Source organism: Etheostoma cragini, chromosome 9, assembly GCF_013103735.1.
Source record: "Etheostoma cragini isolate CJK2018 chromosome 9, CSU_Ecrag_1.0, whole genome shotgun sequence".
Taxonomy (NCBI): domain Eukaryota; kingdom Metazoa; phylum Chordata; class Actinopteri; order Perciformes; family Percidae; genus Etheostoma; species Etheostoma cragini.
The window spans coordinates 11,739,790-11,758,395 of record NC_048415.1 but is presented as its reverse complement, the minus strand read 5'-3'; the positions used below and the strand labels follow the sequence as shown (position 1 = coordinate 11,758,395).

The following is an 18,606-nucleotide window of genomic DNA, read 5'->3' as shown; positions in this document are numbered from 1 at the left end:
CACACACACACACACACACACACACACACACACACACACACACACACACACACACACACACACACAGGAGCATGTTGATAGAGAGGGCAGTGAGGTGTTCTTTTTGCTGAGTGTAACCAGACTCCACTCCACATAGCTGTGTGACAGACAGACACACATATAAGCACAATACATACATACACACAAGTCTCTCTGAACTATGTAAGATCCAACATTTAACCTCTTGCAACCCTCAAAGGACCAGTTTTGACTTGTTGAAGTTTACTCCGTTATTTCGCTGCAGAGGTCTGGTGGCATTTTCAGTGTAACCTTACAGCACACATTTCCCTAGTTGTTTCATAAAAAAGCACATCAACGCTATGATGCATTCATAACCGTCACTTCACAGTAAGTTTTGCCATTCAGGCCAAATTGATCAAGTGTGCTAGCAAGCTATCAAGTTAAAATACCAAACACCTGCGTCTTCAGAGAGAAAAAAAGGTAATGGGGCGGCCTATAGCACACTGTGTTACATTTCTATCCACTGTACTGTCTAATAAAGGAAGAAAAAATAAATAATAATAATAATCGTAAAAAAACTTTTTTATTTTTCATATAATCACACATTGAATATTTAATTTGTCAGTTGCTGGTTAGATTGAGACCTTGCTGTAATAGTTGTAGAGTTGTTTCACAGCTTCTTCTAATTAAAGCAACAAAAAACAAGATTTAACACAATGAAACAATTATAGTTCGTTAACGTCCTCTGTTGAGCCCCTGTCTCCTTCCACCTCTTCTCTGTTTTGTCCCCCCACCTCCCTCCCCCGCTCTCCTTGCATTTCCTGTCTGTATAGTAGCTCTACTGTCACTATCCAGACAAAGACAAGAAGTCTTGAAAAAAAAAAATCATGTAGGAAAAATGGTAACGTAAAGTGTCCCTTTGTTTGTTATCAAAAGTATCCTTTTTGACAGTTTTACTGGTGTGTCTTTCTAATGGCCATCTATAGTGAAAGTGCCCACATGGCACGCATAGAGTTTTTTGTTTATTGCAGTACTGCAGTTGGCCACTGGGACATATTGGCAGCAGGGCTGACTCAATGTAGCAAATATAGTTCTCTTAATACATATTTGTGTTCACTGCCTATATTTAAACTCTTTGTGATGCTAGGAAAAAAACTAGCTTTAAATAGGCACACTCAAACTAGGTTTGACAGTAGGCTGGAAACTAGACAGACTGAAGATGTATTAGGGAGTAGTGTGTCTTTCTCTCTCCTCTTATGTCTTTATCTCATTTCAAATCTCTTTTTGCCCCCTCTCTCTCCTCACTTCCTGTTCTGGATTTCCTACCCGCTGTTTCCCTTATACTTGTCAGTCTCTCCATCCCTCTTCCAGATGCTTTTCCCTTTTTGTCTCTCTCTCTTTCTCTTTCTCTCACTCTTTTTCTTTCACTCACTCACTCACTCACTCACTCACTCACTCACTCACTCACTCACTCACACAAACACAATGTTTGTTGCTAGCATTCAGCTGTCCTACCTTAAATGTCTCTCTCAGGCCCAATCGCACTCCCTCCCACCCTCTAAGTCAGGCTCAGTTCCCTCCAGAAGCTGCAGGGAAACAAAGGAATAATAGATTCCAGCTTGACTGAGACAACGCACTCGTGTGTGTGTGTGTGTGTGTGTGTGTGTGTGTGTGTGTGTGTGTGTGTGTGTGTGTGTGTGTGTGTGTGTGTGTGTGTGTGTGTGTGTGTGTGTGTGTGTGTGTGTGTGTGTGTGTGTGTGTGTGTGTGTGTGTGTGTGTGTGTGTGTGTGTGTGTGTGTGTGTGTGTGTGTGTGTGTGTGTGTGTTGTAGGGCTGTCACCCCCTAACATGCTTGCTGTTTTGTTTTAGCGTTCCATCTCTTTTTGTCCCTCTGCAGTCTCCTCTATAGCATTTAGCCATTAGCATCCAATGTGGAACAGCGCAGAGTTTTAATGGATCTTTGGCTGTAATGGGCAATAAAACGGACACTCACCCACTTAACCTTCCGTGAAGTGTTAGCTTCTCCACCCGTTGTGTATGTGTGTGTGTGTGTGTGTATTGCGATAAGCCATGACACAGAGAAGGTTGAATGTTGAGAGTGTTTGAGATGGGGAGGGGTGAGGGGAGTCATGTGAAGGGGTCTTAATAGGCGCACTCACTCTTTGTGATTGTGTGTGTATGTGTGAGAGAGAGAGCAAGAAAGAGGAAAGCATTCCTCCATGGCTGTTCCTTTAAAAAAATAATTCTCCAGAGAGGCAGGGTTTGCACTTCCTGTACACTGGGAAACTTTGAGGTGGTGGTGGGGGGCTCACTGGTAACCTTTCTGACCTTTCCGGAGAAGGGGGACGACGACAGGAAACTCTATACCCTTTTCCTCCCCTCTACCTCCCTTGAACACACCCGTGCCTCCCTTACGTCTAAGCAAGATTTTTTTGCTAGTATTGTAGTAGTTATGTAACTAGTACATTATATATTGAGCTCTGTAGGGCTACATTATTCCTCTCTTTCACTTATTTGCTGTCTATTACTAATTAAGTCTCTCTGCTGCACTTTATCAATATCTACCTTAAACCTGTTTACTCATTTGAACTCAATGTTAAAATCGGTAATTTAAAATGTCCTTGATTACGTTTTGAGTCAAGTATTGTATTACGCTACATTACAAAATCCCACTGAGTAAAATAAAAATAAAACAATTTGCACAATGAAAACCGAAGAAAAGAAATCTTGCCCAGAACCACTGCAGTGACAAATCAGCATCTAGCCTGCCTACCAGGCGCCAAGTCTTTCTGTAGGAGATTGAGAACGAGATGGAGGTGGATCAGGGGAGCAACGAAGGTTCAGAGACTGTTTTAGTAGAAACTCTAGCTGATCCCCCCCCCCCCCCCGCCCCATTTTACATATTTTTTTTATGTAACTAAGTACCTTTTTCTTAAAGTACATTTTAAATTATTTAACTTGAGTATTTTTTCAGATAGGTTATTTCACTTCTACTTTTCAAGTGAAATAATTCATATTGTATTGTAATTTCCCATTTTTTGGGATCAATAAATATCTATCTACCTATCTATCTATCTACTTTTACTTAAGTACAGTGGGTTTTTAGAGTTTTTTTGCTTAAAACAAATGCCTGCTGCAATGAGAGTGAACCAAAATGGTAAAGTTGTGAACCGGACAGCTAAACAGTTAACTGAAACTGGCTATAAAGCTCCATAAAGCCAAGGGGAGCTGCATATTCAGGTGATAATTCTCTATAGGATTATCACTACAGGCAACCCCATTCACATTGCTATGATACCTTGTTATATCATATATCGTATAAATAAATAGTTAAAAAATCATACATTGTGATTTCTGGATTTTTTTTTTAGATTATGTCCCTCACAGTGGACATGTGTGTCTCTCACAGTGGACATGTGTGTGTGTGTATATATATATATATATATACACACACACACACACACACGCACACACACACAGACATGGGACTGTGTTGTTTATCTGAGCTGTTTGGTCTGTTGCAACATATTGTGGCAACAAACCGCTCAGCCTGTTCCCTTTGGCTTATAGGGCAAATACACACAGTGGGCATACTGTACATACAAACATTATAGTACAGATCAAATTGTTTCTATTCTTGTAAATGTCTCCAAACACTTATCTTTAAAATGTTTATCCAGTTACTCTTGAGGACAAATGTTTCCTCACCTTTGGGCATTTTCTTTTTTTAAATCATAAGACCGTATAACAATGGCCTCATAAAGACTGCGCGGATTTAGCTACATATACTTTTCTTTCACATAGAATTAAGTAAGTATGGCTTTCTTCATACAGTACTACCCAGAACCAGAGTTACAATGTGCTTCACAGTTACAAAACAACATTTATGCCTTTGCTTTTTGTTATAGACACATCAAATGATAACAAATAAAAAATCCTTTGAATACATGTTTAAACAAATAACAAATGGACGCCAGGATGCATCATTAAAGTGTGTTAATCTTTATAACACATTTGTGCAAATATAGTCCCTCACACACAGGGAAGTGAGTTTCATGAATTGCAGCTGTACAGTGTTATCAGTACACATGGCCTCTCCCAGCAGTTTGCAGTTTTATTGAACTCTATCTAATCAGCCGTCTGGACCTTGAAACTCAGCTCTGCTCTTTGTAGCGTTCCTCTGAAACACCGAGGAGAGAGAAGGGAGGGGGGAATGGATGACAAAGAGGGGAGGGAAAGAAAAAAGGCGGGAAAATGGAAATATGAAAGAAGGGGGCTGGGCAGAATTGCGGACAAGTTGGCAGTCGGGTTGATATAACAAGGGTAATGAGGGGGAAAAAAAGAGAGAAGGAAGAGGTTAAATTTAGCAAAGATGTACTTATGGAAGAGGAAGAGAAAGAAGTGGAGAGTTGGGAGGGAGGGGAACTGAGAGGAGAAGAAAAGGGGAGAAGAAATAGTAGAGGAAGGGTGGCAAGAGAAGGAAAAAGGGTGGGAGGAATAGCTTTCGCAGAGAAAGAGAGAAGGGGTGGGAGAGAAGAGAGGAACTCGAGTAGACATGAATCTCACTGAGAAGATAGGAGGAGAAATAAGTGAATAATAAGGGGAGAAAAGAAATGTGATACAGAAGAGAGAGAGAAGGAAATGAGGACCTAATTGGGTGCTGCTGTCCAAACAGCAGAGGAGCACAGCATGGCTTAGCTGCATCTGATACAGGTGTACTTTTACAGATCGCCAAACAGCCTTTTTTCAAAATGCAAATCAAGCGCTACCAATGTGTTGTTTCATTTTTCCCCCTGAAGACCCAGAATGTCTTTGGGTAGTATAAATACAATTTATTAAACTTGTTTTAAATTTGTTTAAAATTGAGGCAACCTCTGGCTCACCCAGTAGGAGCGTTCTCCTCATGTTGGCTGAGGCTGCAGCGGCCCGGGTTCTGGTCCGACCTGCGGCCCTTTGCTGCGTGTCATCCCCATATCTCTCCCCCTTTCATGTCTATCCACTGTCTTTAAAAAAAAAAAAAATGTTGTTTAAACTTGCTCTTGATGATGATAATAATGCCATGAAAATGAATGTAAAATTGTAGAAAGTAGTTTTGAAAAATAAATCTTCATATGCTTAAAAGACTAATTGAAAGTCAACATATCATAATTTTGTGAATCTGTGAATCACATTCCAAAAAATGATACACTTTTACCAAAACTTGGGAACAATGATCCTAACACACAATAAACTTAAAACATACAATAATGTTGTGTGAGAAAGGTGTGCTGTTCTGCTCAGACTCATTTACACAAAGCTTAGGTCAAGTCTGCTCTATGCAAATGCAGGCCAGGGACTGCAGCAGACTCCAAGCAGGTCATAACGCCTGAGCTCCATGGGGCAGTGTGGAAGAAAAATGGTGGAGGAAAGAGGACAGTGACTTGAAGAGAGAAAATGAGAGAAAAAGAAAACAATAGGGAGTTGTGGACAATATTATGTCAGGTGGTGGAAGAGGAGGAGAAGCTGAGAAGATGAGTCGATGTGTTTTAGCTCCAGCACTGCATGAGGAGACTGTGCAGTATTGGCAGCAGATACACACAGGAGTGAAGATGCAGTACACACACACACACACACACACACACACACACACACACACACACACACACACACACACACACACACACACACACACACACACACGTGTGATGCAGCAATAATTAGTGATGCTATCAGCAAACTCTGTCCACACCACCAGTCTCATAGATATAAGTATAGGAGTAGAAAGGCAGATATAACCTGCAGGCATATTTAACATCGTAGGTGGCCTTTTTTTTTTTAATCATCACTTTAGGTAGATAATGTCAAATTGATATTTAAGTCATGTACATGTAACATGTTTGTACAAGGTTTTTAACATAATATAGTAATGGCAAACCACTTTTTTAGAGCTCTCTTTGGGATCCAAACTGTTAAAAACAGCACCAGTGAGTTAGGCAATTCCAGGTGGCACCGTTAACACATCTTCAGTCAACTGTGACCACACACACACACACACACACACACACACACACACACACACACACACACATTAATAGTTTAATGACCTGTAGTGGAACACTACTTTGAAATGCTCTTTTTTTTCTACCAAGTTGTAGACACCTTCCTTCACATTCTTTCAGTCCCATGCATACACAGAAAGCTCCTCAAGACAAATGCATAGTGCAGCGATGTTGGCCTTTAAACAGCTGCAACCTCCTTGCTGAAGGGCAGCAAACTCTCAAGGCTTCAATGCACTTAATGCAGATATAGAGTTTCGCAGGTTTGTGTCACTGTCTAAACTGGCTGAATTTTGTGTTCACCATCCCCACTATGTGACTTTGCCCATAATATAATTAGGGTTGAAATGATACACCAAACCCACGATTCGGTTTGTATCACGTTTTCTGACCCACGATTCAATAAAAACCTTGTCTTTTTTTTGGGGGGGGACAACTTTTTTCTGGCTTGGATTATTGTTTTGTCATTGATTACATGCCCCTTTGTAACTCGCAACAGAGACTTTATTTATTGATTTTGATTGATTTCAATATCAATCAATCCACACCCAAAGATTCTTTTGTACCATAAAATAATGTTTCCAAAACAGTTTATATGTTTACTAACTCGTTTGAATGACACATAGAAATAATGGTAATGGACAATTCCAGTTCCAACCTGTAAGGGGACCGAATAGGAAAAGTTGTTTGGTGCTGGTTGAAAAGTAGCTAAGGCTAATGCTTGGTCTATATTGTTATAGACCAATCATGTTAGTATGATTGTTTTGACCACGGTTAACAACTCTGGGCTAACCCACAAATTCATCAGTAACGTTAACTGTATAGATAAGACGACTAATCTAGTGGTAATTTAGCTAGCTAGCACACCCCTGTCTTCTGCCCCAGTCTCCCGCCACTGTAAGGCTTCAGTCAGGATGAGAGCTGACAACAGCCCCGGGGACACATCCACAGTCAGCCCCCACCCAGCTAGCAGCCAGCCCGGTCAGCACCTAACTCCGGTGCTAAGGACGCTAACGGCAGTTTACTGAACTGTTGGGAAACAGACCCGGACAACAGAGTCAGAATAGCGGCCATCTAATCGTTACACCTCCATTAGCGTTACTGGTGTTTCTCCCCTTCTCTGAGTGTCCCGATTTGCGGTTTCATATTGCATATCGTGACGGCCCTAGATGTAATGCTTAGTTGAGTTAGGAAAAGTGTGTAAAAATAAGCTTGTATTAATAAGCCTCTATTTTAGCGTGTTTGTAAAAAATTCCGTTTATCAATCAATTCCATCCATTCAGTTACAGTTACAGAAGGGAGAAATAAACTGGACTTTGGAAGGCAGAAAAAGAGAGAACAGAGCTAGACGTTTCTGGAGCCACGTTATGCCCTCACATAACAACAAAAGATGTCAGATGCCCTTGAGAAAATCCCTTGATCTGGTGTTGTTCCCCTGTAGCTGTACATTGCAGTTTCCATGTGTATACATGTAAACAAAAAAGTACTGGGAAGCATAATGTTGCTCTGTCAACTTTCTTTGGTAAAGAAGGTTTAGAAGAAAATACACTTTAATGTTGTTTTTTCATTTTGTTTCTCATAACACCATCATAATGGGTTTACAGAGGAATAGGATTCTGAAGGAGAACAGCAGGCTTTTTATGTGTGGTCCCACAAGGATAACAACAATTAAGTGGTTTAATGAAGGCTGTTAAATTGACATGGAGGATGGTGCTAAAGCTCAGCATGATTGTCTGCAGATGGTAAAAGAGTAGCCCATAGTAAGGCGTTCATGTTAGAGCCACACGCTTGTGTTCAATTGGATTTTTATTTTATTTTCTACAGGTTTCCCGTCACATATTCCCTTTCTCCCTTATTCTTTTTTCTGTCTCTGTCTCTCTTTTTCCTGCGTCTCTCTCCTCAGTCTCAGGAATGCATTGCATGTCCTTATCTTTGCCCATGCAAACACAAGGGTGAGCCAGCAATAGAGGTTGAATTCCTCTGCAGATCCCAGGCAGACAGACCACACCACACACTAGATAGCCTACAGCCAAAATGGCTCTTTACGCTTACTCTAAAATCCCCATTAAAGCAACAAAACCAAACAGTAAGCCAGTCTGTTGAGAGTTAACAGCAGTAGGGTAGGAGACCTTTATGAAAAACATGACCTCCAAATCATGATTGGTTGTAGGAGAAATGTACTGATTCACTAGTGACCCGTATTACCCACAGCTGGCCAAAATTTCCTACTCGCATGACTTGAATTCCAAAAACCTGGCTGATCATTCCGTTAAGACGGAATATGAAGCAAACTACACTACGTGTACATACCGCAGCCCATTTATACTACATGGGATGTTGCTGTCAATTACAACTTCCAGGAATTGTAAAATCTTGTGTGGGAGAATTACAAACCGGGTTTTGGTCTGATAAGACTTTAAACGCATTCATCTGTTACTGTCATTGGACTTCATAGATCGTATTTTATGTCACACGACAAAGGCCTTGTAGGCTGATACGCCGCCATTTATTAACTATACTTACTAACCACAACGTGTCACGATCTCTTTGATTTACCTCAAGTGACAATGATTGATTGATTAAGTGTAACATTGTATTTTTGTAGAATGGACATTAGCGTTGTCTTACAATCACAGATCTTCCTACAACTAGCTCACTTTTATTCCTTTAAACACACACACACACACACACACACACACACACACACACACACACACACACACACACACACACACACACACACACACATATCCAGATCCAATATTTTGTGTGCGTCACTTATCCAGACAGCCTGCTTCAAGATGCACACAGTAGCCATTGATACCTTCCCACAATACACCCTCACAAGAAAACACATGGGCTCACAATGCTGCGGCTGCTTCACGTATGCCTGTGCATAACATCACAATGACAAGGAACAGACAAAAGACAGTGCTGTTTTGTATTAGCATCCATGCACGCCACAATACACACACACACACACACACACACACACACACACACACACACACACACACACACACACTGTTCACCCCATAGAGGTCTAAATGGATTTCCTTGCACCACAACAGAGTACAATGCTGGTATAGAGAGGCGTGGCCGAGCTGCAGGGCTAACACACTGAACTCACACAACCACTGGCTGCACAGGTTAGTGTGAGCGTCCCCCTTCTGTTATTTAACAGAGCAGATGACTTTCAAATCTTTCAGATTGTGACCCAAGCTCATCTGATTGTCTTTACTGCCTCACATCATTGTCTCACTGTCTGGTTATGGGTCAGGTGTTAGTGTACCACAGGCGGGCCACACATGCTCTGAGTAATAATTAACATCAACAAAGAGCAAAGAGCCAGAAAAATAGGGTCAAAACATTTTTGCAATCTACTAAAATAAAAGCCTCTCTTTAACAGAAATTGGCTAACATGACCACAATGTGACACCAATATGATGAGGTAAAATAAAGTATAATTTCTGTCTGACAGGCTAATGTTTTCTAGCTCTGGCCTAAATATACACCATAAATGTGAGGTACAATGTTAAAATTAGGGGCAGATTTTTCTTGATTTTGGCAGTGTTGTGTGACCTCTTATTAGCCTTTGACAAATTAAATCAAATAATTTTATACAAAGTGGTTTAGTTTTAGGTTGGCAATAGGCAGCATTACAGTTAGAATATGTTTTTTTTCTAGCGTTGATAGAAGTATTATTATTAGTGATGAGTATGAGTAATGCGATCTGATGCAAATTGTTTTCCCTCTCAATTTCAGAGGAAACATTTACTATCCAAAGTGCGTGTGTGTGTATATATATGAACACCCTGTGTCCTATTTTAGAGATCTAAGTGCATGGTGCAGGTGCGTTTAGGGTGTGTCCACATCCACTTTTGCTAGTTTTACGGCGGAAACAAGGGTCTGTGCGCCGGCTCGTGGTTCAAAATGTTTTTTCTTTGTAATAATAACTTCTCCCGCTTTGGTCCACCTACAAGTTGGAGGGAGAATTGTCCCATTATGTCTCAAACTACAGATCCCCTACCCGATATGGCAAACTTTTATAGTGCGGTTATAGCCTGGAGAGAGCCGCAAAGCAAATGCAGAATTGCCGTTCACCCTGTTAAGAGTTAATGAACCACTGAAATTATTTTGGAAACATTATTTTAAGTTACAAAAAGTTCTCTAGTGTTGCTTCAATCATAGATGTGTTTTGGGCATAATATGCAATAAACCAACCAGTCTGTAAAAATAACAGTGAAATGCTGCGCTATTGACTTTAGACCAGGTTTTCTTTGGTCAATGGTGCGATCACTTCCCGCTACCTCAAGATAGCAAAACGCCAAGAATTCACTTGAACACACCTCCTTGAAAGACCACCTGCCCATGGGCACAAAGATGGGCACAAAGATGGGCGCAGGTGCATTTGCTATTTGAACAACGTGGAAGCTGGTCTCAAAATAGCAGACACGTCGGGTTTTGCAGCATGTGCAAAATAGGGCCCAAACTGATTCATTCCGGGGTTATATTGTCACATCCTATTTCCTCCACCCCATCTGTTATAGGAAATCAGCCACAACAATGGCTATACAGGATACTGTAGCCTCTATGCTGTGTCAGAGCCACAAAAACAGCCTCGCAGATGGAAGATCCTCATTACATCAGTTTCCGGTGCATCCACGATGCAGCACACTATCCCTCTGCTGCTTTGTAAATCCTTTATGGTGTCTTCAGCACAACCTGCTGTGGATTAAAAGGTTTAGGTGAAACTGATCTACAGTAACTGCAGTTGGCTTACTTAGTCCTTGAAAGTTTGTTGGCACTTGTCTTCCAATTCTTCTGATATTGGATTTGTGTTTATTATCTCCCCTATAAGTACCTATAATATAATTGTCATACTCATGAAAACAACCAAACACACTGAAGAAGCAATTTTCTTAGAAAATTGATTTTCTAGCTTTTATGTTATGTAACATTTAATCTGTCGTGCGCACGCACGCACACACACAGTGAGCCGTTTACAATGGAAGCTGTAGCATCTGTTTTTATATAGCAGTGAAAGGGTTAACTTTTTCTGAAGAGGTTAGGAGTGGAAATATCTATGTATAATGAGAGTGTGGACATGGTGGCAAACGGAAGAGTGAATATTAGCCAGTATTTGGCTACAAACTAAAAAGAAGAAAGTATGTGCCATAACAACATGCATTAATTTAAGCATTAAGCATTTGTCATACCTTACTATAATATGTGATGCAAACATCTTGTCTCTTGTAAACACTTTCTGAGGAAATGGGCTATAAATATGTTGAATGCTACCCTTCATTTATCTGTGGTCTCTGCTGTCCTTTCAGACTGCTACTACAGAAAACTAGTATTTATTGTCCTTCCGGGAATTCACTTTGCAAGGGCAGATCATAAATGAGTTCAATGAGCAGTAAAGCGCATCCTTAAACTGGAAGTGGTACTGTTATTTGTAAGGCTAATATTCGTGAATAGCTTGTTTCTTTCAGATTTTGCAAGGATGACTTTACTTGTATTAGAACCATCACTAAACACCTCAAGTAGAATCACAGAGAAAGAGCTCTCGCTTCTAACCAACACTGCTTTCTATGTCATGTTTAATGTGGTTTGATGCCGTGTTATCAGACAGTGGAAATCCGATTTGTTCACATTATCTGACACACAACCCCTGTTATCACATGTGCCACCTTCAATTAAGACAGTTTTTAGGTAAAAATCGCAGGTTGTTTGGATCCATTTGATAATTGTAGCGTAAATTGTCTCCTCACAGGTCCTCAATGCCCAGAAAGCTGGGTACAAGGCAGCCATTGTTCACAATGTGGACTCCGATGACTTAATCAGCATGGGATCCAATGATCGTAAGTCACCACCTCCTCCCTTTTTTTCTGTCACACATATTAAGCATTAGGCCTGTTTGAGATGAGCCTGGTCTGCGCAGAATTGATCACCGGCGATAGCCGCCCAAAGCATGCCGGTTAGGTTTGCGTCGGACTTGCTCTGACGTTTGGGCGATGATAACCTCACGAGATCAAGGCGGCGGAGGTTTGAGACGCAGTCAGCACAGCTGCTTTTCATTGACTGCAAGACCCAGGCGTTCCCAGGGTATGCTGGGAAACGCCGGCATCTCTGCCGATCTAACAGCTTATTGGTTCAGAATCGATTCAACATGATGACATTTTATATAAACTTTTTATTGTTTTTAAAGTGGAGGGATTTTAATTGCTATTTTTCTGATTTAAAGGCTTATTCCTTACAGAACTTGTTGTGTGGCTGATAGTTACGTTTAAAAGTCAGAGAGACTAAATCCGTTCAGATTATGGATCATCTGCAGTGTGATGTTAGTTAAAAGCAGATTGCATGTAGAGCATTTTGACAGCTACTCTGTCATAATAAAAACAAGTGGAGACTGTGTATAAGCTAATATATAGGTCTGATAACATTTAATTAATTTGGAATCTGACCTAACAGGATGTGAGTGTTTCTGGGATTACCTCTTCATGAATCTGCCGATTACATTATTTGGTCTATGTTGTGTCAGACAATGCCCATCACCCTTTCCCAAAGCTCAATTTGACATTTTTAAATAGCTTGTTTTGACTGACCAATAATCAATAACTCAGAGATATTATTATTATTTTTAAAGTCATAAAGAGACTACAAAAACCTGCAAATACTTGCATGGAACCAGTGAGGTTTTTGGGGTGTCTTTTGCAAAAACAATTAAGGATTAAGCAATTGTAGACAATCATTTTTAATTGGGTCAACCAAATGATTAATTGACTAATTGTTTCAGCTATAGATTAAAAAACAACTCATGACTTTCATCCCCAGATAGTTTCATTGGTTAAAGAACCTTAAGCAAACTATCAGTTAATGAAGACTGATGTGGTTAAACCTCCAAGGAAAGGAAGTAAAAGGACCTAAGTAAGGGGTAGTTTTTTTACTCAAACCGTGCGAATTTAAGAAGGTTCTAAGAGTTTCTTAGTATGCAATAAAACAAGTCTTTCTAACAGGACTTTGAATTTTAAAGTCAGTTTGAAAGGGATTCAGGCAATAAATAGTATACAGTCACGTGATGCATTTAGAGTTGTTTTTGTTTCCCTTTTTAGTGGATGTTATGAAGCAGATAGATATTCCCTCTATGTTTGTGAGCGAGGTGACTGCCACCTCTCTGAAAGAAGACTTTACGTATGACAAGGGGTAAGTCTAAACTCAAATCTCATTTTTCTGCCCATCAATATGAACTGAAGCAGTTTTTTTCTTCTCAGGCTTTCAGTGTGACATTGTTGCTTTTTCACCTAAAACTGTACAGCAGCTTCCATACGAGTTTGATCTAATAATTGTGTAGAGTAATGCCCTGTAATATGTAAAGGCAGAGGATGTGTATTGTGACTGTTTATCACTGCTCCGGAGGTGGTAATGAACTGTCTGTCTGTCAGAGGAGCCCACACCATTAAAGTCCTCAATTTTTTTGTGTGTGTGTGTGCGTGCTTGTCAGATACCATAATACATGAGTGTTATTCCTTAGTCTTTTGCAGTGGAATGAACACCAAACATGGTATTGGCAGAGTTTTGTCAGTGTGGACCAAGTTGGCTGTTACAAATTTGACTGGTGCAGAGATTTTTCTGCTGTAGAGGGAGTTCTGTGAAAAGAAGCAGACCCCACTAACTAATAGTGTGAAACAGCATCATGTTGCCAGAGGACCTTATATATGTCACACTGCATTTTTTAACAGCAATGAGATAATACAATACATAATACAATGTTGCAGTTGAAATGATGAGCCATAATGAAATGCTGCCTCTGTGTCTGTTTGTAAGCACATGCCAACACCTGACATTGGCTCTGCTTGTTTTTCTAGGGGACATGTGGTCCTCATGCCAGACTTCAGCCTGCCACTGGAATATTACCTGATCCCCTTTCTCATCATTGTGGGAATCTGCCTCATCCTCATCGTTGTTTTTATGGTAAATCTTTGTATGAACTATGAGTATATTTAAAGGCATATAGTTTCATTTTACCTGATTGTAGTCATGTAAATTTGATGATTGAACAGGGCTGGTATTCTAGGATTTTTGCCTCCCCCTGAGGAGTCGCAAAAACTCCTTTTTAAAAATGTCTACTTTTGGGCCGCCCTGGTAGCTTGCCTGGTTGAGCGTACGCCCCATGTACTAAGGTTCAGCCCTTACCGCAGAGTTTGTGCTCCAGTCCGAGTTGTTGGCCATTTGCTGTATTTGCTCCCCCCCCTTTCCTATCTTCAGGTTTTCTATAAAATAAAGGCTAATAAAAACACAAAAAAATGTATTTCTACTCAATTACAAAAGGAAAACATTTTGAGTCTAGATTGGCTCTCCATCTTGTACCATATTGACATCTGGCATTTGATTTGGGCTCTAATGTTACAGAACTGTTACAGTTTTCCGAACTCAGCACCTGGACAAGAAAGATGTCTGTGTGTTTTGTGTACTGATTTTAAAAGGATTCTTTTTCCGTTCCTAGATCACCAAGTTTGTCCAGGATCGACACCGGGCTCGGAGGAGCCGCCTGCGCAAAGACCAGCTGAAGAAACTTCCCATCCACAAGTACAAAAAAGGTACGGAGGCATCCTCAAACATCTTGATTACCTCTGACTGTATAATTTAAATAGTTAATTAATTTAATTGATTTACATTTAGGTAGTAATTCAGTAGGAAAATGTTCATCTCGTCTTTGTCAGCTGTATCCCTTCTAGCTGTAGCTAGGGTAGGGTACTGAAACCCGGTTCCAATATGGAACCGGTTTCTACTCATCCGGTAGGAATCGGCCCGGTTCCACTTAATATGTTGACTGAAGTATTTTCCCTCCGTCACTCCAAAATGGACGTAAAAATATCACACTTTCTCTGTAGTCTACAGATATCTAGCTACCGTAAATGTAGGCTAAGATTTCTTTTTGGGCTTTTCCACTTTTAATTTTTGACAGGACAGTTAAGTTAAAAAGGGGAGAGAAAGTGAAGACCTGCAGGAAACCGTCACAGGTCGGATTCAAACCATGGACCTCTGCATTGAGGCATAAACCTCTCGGTATATGTGCGCCTACTGTACCACTGAACCAACCCGGCCACGAAAATTAGGCAACTTTTAAATGCCTAATTTTCCCTCTGGGCTCTGGTTAGCATACCAACTCAACATTTATTTTTTGGTGTGTGTGTGTGTGTGTGTGTGTGTGTGTGTGTGTGTGTGTGTGTGTGTGTGTGTGTGTGTGTGTGTGTGCGTGTGCGCGCGTGCGCGTGTAAGAGTAAGTTCAGTGCCAAATTTGATGTTTGCTTGGATTAGAAATGCAAAAAGCATCTTTAAATATATATATTGGTAAAAGAAGGGACACATTGGCTTTGCCGCACTAGCCGCTAGCCACTCCCCCTCTCACACTGCTCACTGACTGAGCAGACCAGAGACCGAAAGCAGCGGAGCTTTAGCAGCTAAAATGTGAAATACACCTCAGACCCACAAAAATGTGCAAAGTAGCACTACCTTTGGACTGTCTTTGACTTTGAATAAACAAACGACAATTCCCGAAATGACGTTTCTGAATCCCACACATGCAAAGCACAACTACCTACAGACAACAGGCAGACAGAGCGGGACGCCCCTTATAGGCAGGCTACCAGACACTGTTTTTGAGTCACAATGTTGTCCGTGTTTGGGGGCATAACCCTTTTCCTTGACTACAAAAATCCATTTGCCAAAACTAAATATCAACCAGAAGCCAGACACTATATGGTATTAAGTTGCTGTGAGCTGTAGCTTACATTCACCTCCTCTAAACCGAGGCAGAACATAAAGTGATTATTCCTTCACAGAGCTGTGCAATGCGAGTAAATCTCAGTGCTAAACCGGGCACACACAGCACTTTTTATCAGACTCACCCTGGATGGGTTAATTAATTCTACTGCTAACTTATAACATAACTGTTTCTAATATACACCTGCAAATCAAATCCCCTACTTAACTGTCAAGCCACTAAACCTGTATGGGAATTAACACCTCTGCTCAAATGTTAAATTTGTTAACGATCATACGACATAAGACAACACCGTCTCTCTCTCTCTCTCTCTCTCTCTCTCTCTCTCTCTCTCTCTCTCTCTCTCTCTCTCTCTCTCTCTCTCTCTCTCTCTCTCTCTCTGTACACACACACACACACACACACACAGGGTCCAGTTCTGGTGTTTGATTAACGCAGATATGTGCTGATTAGCTCTCATAATGGGCCGGTGGGTAGCTCACTGCCATGAGTCTATCATGTCTGATTACTCCACATTGACATTGTGGTATTTTTTGCAACATTCTCTGTCAGGTAAATCAGTAAGTTAGTAATAGGGTATACAGAGTTTACAGGGAAGTTACATATGAGTTGGTTTGTGGTCTTTCTGCAAGTAATTTTGGGGTACAATTTGGTTTTGATGATTTCTACAAGCAGCAATACCACAGGCCAAGCAATCGGCCCGTTCCAAACAAGCACATTTTGAATGGGCATTGCACTAGTATTGTTAAATAAAAAAAAAAAAAACATATTTAAAAAAAAAAACTCCAGAAAAGAGCCTTTCTTTGATGTAATTTTTCAGTTTTTCAAGACTGGGTTTAGGAATTGGAATCAATGTAAAAGTAGCCGTAAAATCGTAATCGTAAAATCTAAACAATACACAACCCTAATCCCGACTCTAAACTTTGACCTTAGTCTGCTGAGATGTAATTTCCTCTACCATGCTGGTCTTTGTCACATGATTTGGCCCAGAAGAGAGATGTCATCAATACATTACATGTACGACACATTATTCCTCCCTGGAGCTCTGCACCTTGGAGCTAATCGGATTAATATGGACTTGATTTTTCCACAAAGCCCTCCGTGGCAGATTAGAGCTCCTCTCTGTTGTGACTGGACACATGACTGAAGGTTTGGAATGTAGCCGCAGTCATGCCAGAGGCCTGACGGGGGATAAAAGTTAGGTGTATTCAGTTTTTTTTTTAAATCTCAGACGTATTGAGAGGATGTACAGTTTGTGCTGCTGGTATGTAAGGACAGTAACATAGATAAGGTAAATACTATTGTGTGAATTTGAGCAGTTGAGTGGAAGCTTTTGAAGTTTTCTTAGAGTTCTGCCTCTGGCCTTTCCCTCCGTCTCGGTACAAGGGTCAGACAGGCTATATCGGGCTAAAACATTGTTTTGCGATGCAAATCCACTTTGTGCTATGATCAAGTAAGTTTTGTCTGTGTATTTGAGGTTTTTTTGCAGGATGTGTTTCCTCCGGCAGCTGTTTTGTGCAGACTAGAAAGCCTGTGACAACAAGCAGCTGTGCAGGGGAACACCGGGCAGTTTTCTAGACTACGGGTGGTGCATGATAAGTAGACCCCTTTGCAAAGCTGCTAATTGAGGGGGTTAGGAGTCAAGGTGCTCCTCCCCGTCTGGCAGAAACAGATGCGCGTGCAACACACCAGCTAAAAGTAGCATGTGTTACTCAAATAGATGTTTTTGTTACGTCAGGTTCTGCGGTTGGTGTGCTGTGGTGGCTTTGCCCACTCTGACTCAGGGTTTCCACCAGGCACCGCTACAGTCGACCTTGGCCGCTGCAGGGAGTTCAGATGTCCAGGAAACGGCCTCCTGGGCGGCGTCTGCGCTCCCGTCAGCTGAGTCAGAGCGCTTGGCGAAACAGGAAGGGGACACCAAATCTCTACCTAATCATCGTTTAAGCCCTGCACTCTAGAGCAAGGCTGGCTTGGCAATGGTTTGAGCATGGGAGGGCTGTAACAGTAGGGACACAGCCTCTGTTGTTTAATGCGGTTTATTGTTCAACAGTGTCAGAGAAAGACCTCAAAAAAAATTATTATTATTTGATATAGCACCTTTCACAGACAGTCATAAAGTGCTTTACACAAACACATTTTGGTTAAAATACAAAAGTAACCAAAACTGAAAATAAACAAGCAGAAACCCCAAATTACAAACATTTGACACAAGCGAGTTGAAACAAGTGAGTCTTCAACTGTTTTCTAAAAGCATCAACCGAGACAGCAGGACGTAAGGAGCTACCACTTCAAAGGAACGGTCCCCTTTAGTTTTCAAACGAGTGGACCACCAGTAGTCCCTGGTTAGAAGACCTGAGGGACCTGTTAGTAATGTACGGATGGAGCATGTCAGAGATATAAACAGGCGCCTGACCCTGCAATGCTTTATATGTCAGAACAAGAACTTTGTAAGATGTAACTGTGCGTGCGTGCAGCACAGTGTTAAGTATGCCTACAATTGCCCCTGGCCTCAGCTGCAACAGATAATGCTGAGCTTGGACTCTGGGGGCTTTGAGCAGACGCAGCCATAGTGAACAGGAACAGTGTGATGCTGTGTTAGTGTCTTTTAACGCTGCAATCCACAGCTTTGCCTGTTGGAGCTGTGCAAATGTCTGAAGCTGCAGTGGCCACAAGATGCTGGCTCCTAGACTCCCAACTTTGCTTTTGAAATACAGATACAATACATTTAATCAGTGGCATCATGGTCTCAGTATCTTATTTCACTTTTTCCTAATGTATATCTGTA

The 18,606-nt window shown here is 41.1% G+C and overlaps 1 protein-coding gene across 3 annotated transcripts in view; it reads left to right on the top strand.

The window, feature by feature from the left end:
- The window catches only part of rnf13 (ring finger protein 13), a 38,415-nt gene that overhangs the window by 14,182 nt on the left and 5,627 nt on the right, over nucleotides 1-18,606 (top strand). For all 3 annotated transcript variants that reach the window (XM_034882604.1, XM_034882607.1, XM_034882605.1), the window contains exons 5-8: nucleotides 11,811-11,898; nucleotides 13,150-13,240; nucleotides 13,903-14,008; nucleotides 14,541-14,634. In XM_034882604.1, the coding sequence (XP_034738495.1) occupies nucleotides 11,811-11,898; nucleotides 13,150-13,240; nucleotides 13,903-14,008; nucleotides 14,541-14,634 (379 nt within the window). The remainder of the gene's footprint in view (nucleotides 1-11,810; nucleotides 11,899-13,149; nucleotides 13,241-13,902; nucleotides 14,009-14,540; nucleotides 14,635-18,606) is intronic.